Source organism: Orycteropus afer, unplaced genomic scaffold (assembly GCF_000298275.1).
Source record: "Orycteropus afer afer isolate SDZICR_OR568_19922 unplaced genomic scaffold, OryAfe1.0 scaffold00092, whole genome shotgun sequence".
Taxonomy (NCBI): domain Eukaryota; kingdom Metazoa; phylum Chordata; class Mammalia; order Tubulidentata; family Orycteropodidae; genus Orycteropus; species Orycteropus afer.
Genome location: NW_006921679.1, coordinates 6,990,429 through 6,994,213, shown reverse-complemented (window position 1 = coordinate 6,994,213; position 3,785 = coordinate 6,990,429). Strand labels below are relative to the sequence as shown.

The following is a 3,785-nucleotide window of genomic DNA, read 5'->3' as shown; positions in this document are numbered from 1 at the left end:
TCATTCACATAAACTTATAGGACCATTGTCTGCCAACCCTATATATGATCTTGGATACACTCCCCATTTCATAGACATACCTAATCGTTTAGCCTGCCCACCTATCTATTCATCCATATAGGTTTGGGTGAAACTTTACAGAACACATTATTAAATTAAATGACTATTAAAGTAACAGTTGGTACGCATTCTGTCTGTGACATGAGTTGCCATCCTCTTGATGCACCAGCACTCTTCCCACCTCCTCCCGGGGTTCCTGTTTCCATTCGCCCACATTTCCTGCCCCTTCCTGCCTTCTGAGCTTTATTTTTGGGAAATGCTACACTTTGGTCTCATATGGTTGACTGTCCTGAGGAGCACGGTCCTCTTGGGTTATTGTTCACTTTGTAGCCCTGTCTGCTGTTTGGCTGAGGGGCGATCTCCCAGAGTGGGTTCAGTTCCAGGTTTGAAGGGTGTTTAAAGGCCATAGTCTGAGGGGTTATGCCAGTGTCTGTCAGACAGTAAGTCTGGTCGTTTTTATGATTTTGAATTTTCTTCTACATTTATCTCCGACTCTGTTCAGGGAGCTCTGGTAGCATAGCGCCTAAGGCACTTGACTGCTAACCAGAAGGCTGATGGTTCAAACCCACCAGCCACTCCTCAGAGGGAAGGTTGGGCAATCTACTTCCGTAGTGATGCCTCCTCAGAAACCCAAAGAGGGGTCGCTATGAGTCGGGTCCGACTCCATGGCACATAACAACAACAACAACTGTCCATGACCATCTGTTGTGTTCCTAATCACAGCAGTCTGTAGTGGTAGCCAGGCACCATCTAGTTCTTCTGGTCTCAGGCTAGTGGAGGCTGTGGTTCATATGGGCCATTAGTCCTTTTGACTAATCATTGTTGAGTCTCTGATTTGTTTCACTCTTCTATGCTCTGGATGTGAAGAGACCAAAAGTTGTATCCTACATGGCCACTCACCAGCTTTTAAGATCCCACTTGCTACTCAGCAAAGTAGGATGTAGAACATTGTCTTGATGGACTATGTTATGCCAATTGATGTGGATGTTCTGTGATATTTTAATTCTCTTATAAATGCTGGCTGGTATTTAAGAGTGGTCCTAGGATAAAGACCATAAGGGGAGCATTGTTAAAGAAAATGCCTCCCCCCCATTTAAATTGAACTCAACACTTCCAAAAAACTAAAGCTTGTGATAAAGACAGTTCTGCTTGGAGGACATTATGCTGAGTGAAATAAGTCAATCACAGAAGGACAAATATAGTATTAGTTCATTATTGTGAAGGGTTAAGGAAAGGTTTATATATGGAGGGAAACTTTCTTTGTTGGTTGCCAGGGTTGGGAGGGGAGGGGAGGGCACACTGCAAAAAAAAAAAAAAGTATTGACCCATGTCACTTTAGTTTTGTGTATTTCACTGTACATAAATTATATTTCAATAAAATGCATTAAAAAAAAGACAGTTCTGGGAAAAGTTTAAATAATTTGATAAGCCATAGCTAGCCTGTAGAATGCAGACATACAAACTTAATAAACTAATCCAAGCCTCCTCCTGCCAGTTAAGGGAATGACAACCAATCATGTTACGTATCCCTTATGGGAACTCCCCAAACAGCTTGTACTATATGTAAGCTGATCAGAACTGTAATGTGATTAACTCAGCTCTCTGGAGGGGTGCTTCCTGTGTTTGAACAGTTTTTCTCTGCCCCATAAAGCCTTTTAACTCTAACTGGCTCATTGACTGGATTTTTCTTTTGACAGTTCCTTGACTTCATAATTGGCTTTTTTTTTTTTTTTGATTGATTACTCCTCATTACTAGTGGTCCTGACTACATGTGTCACCCTCTGAGGACAAATTCCTTTTTTTTTTTTGTTAAAAATATATTTTTGAGTTTATTCTTCATTTGACTTTAAAACACTACTAATTGTTGAATATTAAAACAAAAACAATAGCAAGTAGCAAGTGTACGATTACAGTCCTTCACTTACTCACTACTGCATATAAAATGCCAGTAGTGAGTGTTATTCACTCGCCCCCATTAAGATGTCTGACACTGAACCCCACCTCTGGGGTGATGGTCATCATCCTCATAGGCTTCTCCATTGTAATGGTGTCGCCGCTCCTGGTTTGGATCAAAGTCCACCAGTTCTACCTGATCCATTTCATCAGTCTCTTCTACTTCCTTTCTCTCAGGCAGGAGTTTCCCCAGCAAAGAGTTTATCAGGAGAGAGAGAGCCATTCTCAGGAAGGTTAACCTTAAATTCGATGATTAAGCACCCCTTTTCATATGGTCATACGATAAAGTGGCATGCCTTTGTTCAGCACACACTAAATATCTTCATGCTTGACAATCTGACCTGGATGAGAGGTGATGACTATGGTTCGATTGTCAAGAGTGATATTGGCTTTTGGAAGCCACACAATGCTTCAAACAGCTGTATGTCCATACACATGCAAAGGTCTTCTCCTCCTCTAGTAAAAACAGCATGGTCCTTCTGATCTAAAACAATGATAGTATCTCCTGGCTCCAGTCCTGGCTCTTGGTCTCCTTTACTATGGAATGTTATCTTCTGGCCATCTGTCATGCCTTTCTCAATATGACCTTCTAGAATCTTCTTCTCTCGAACTATCTTCCTTCCATTGCAACTTTTACATCTATCTTTAGGGCTGATCCATTCCCCATGGCCCTGACTGAATTTGCTGAACCATTCCAGGTCCTGTCTGATGAATTCGTATTTGCTTTCCAGTACCCCGACAATTAGGACAGCACTCTACTGCTCCTTTCTTACCACCTCTACCTTCACATTTGTCACAAATCACATTCTTTTGCAGAGCTAGTTTTCTTGTTGCACCATTAAATAAATCTTCTAATGTTACTGAGAGTTGATGCACAACATTTTTTCCTCTCCTTTCTCTCTTCATCCTTCCACCACCTCCAAAAAACATATCAAAGATGTCCACAGGGGAACCAAAACCACCACCTTCTCCACTCTCTTTGATGGCCTGTTCTCCTCCATTGTCATATAATTCTCTTTTCTTTGCATCAGAGAGCACTTCGTAGGCTTGAGAAATCTGTTTAAACTTCTCGCCTTCATTTGGATTCTTATCAGGATGGTACTTCAAGGCCAGTTTCCTATAAACTTTTTTCAACTCTTCCTGGATGGCATTAGGTTTGACCCCCAAAACATCATAGTAAGTGGTTTCTTTCACCATTTTCTACAGCGGTTGAGCGGGCGGAGGTTGGTGTGGGGGCGCAGGAAAGAGTGCGTAGCTGTGAGCAGTTCAGGCAGCTGCCAATCCTCTGCCTCTCACCGAGCATTCTGGAAAGTTCCCCCAACAAATTCCTTTGGGCTGTAGAAAGCTTGGCATGCTACCAGGTTGTCAACCTTACCTGCCTGAGCATTCTGTCAAAGTGCCATCAGAGGTGTGCATGTGACCCCCAGGACAGAAGCTTATCATTCCTGCTTGTGTTTCTCTCTTTCAGTTCAGACTCTGTCATCTGAGACATGAGAATCTGGTGGGTCCTGCTTGCCATTGGAACCTGTACAGGGAACATAAACTCACAGGACATGTGCAGGCAAGGGCATTCTGGCATCCCTGGGAATCCTGGGCACAATGGCTTGCCTGGAAGAGACGGACGAGATGGAGCAAAGGGGGACAAAGGTGATGCAGGTACTCCCCCCCCCGGTGGCCTTCAGCTGCCCTTCTGCTTATCCCATTCATTTCTTTATCTCATCTATCCATCCATCCATCCACCCACCCATCCATCCATCCATCCACCGAACCAT

The 3,785-nt window shown here is 43.2% G+C and overlaps 1 protein-coding gene and 1 pseudogene across 1 annotated transcript in view; one reads left to right on the top strand and one right to left on the bottom strand.

Moving 5' to 3' along the window:
* Positions 1-2,035: 2,035 nt before the first annotated feature.
* Positions 2,036-3,210, bottom strand: LOC103198354 (annotated as a pseudogene).
* Positions 3,211-3,503: 293 nt separating this feature from the next.
* LOC103198353 (complement C1q and tumor necrosis factor-related protein 9A) overlaps positions 3,504-3,785 on the top strand; it is a 12,631-nt gene continuing 12,349 nt past the window's right edge. The window contains exon 1 of the mRNA XM_007942520.1: positions 3,504-3,669. Within this exon, the coding sequence (XP_007940711.1) occupies positions 3,504-3,669 (166 nt within the window). The remainder of the gene's footprint in view (positions 3,670-3,785) is intronic.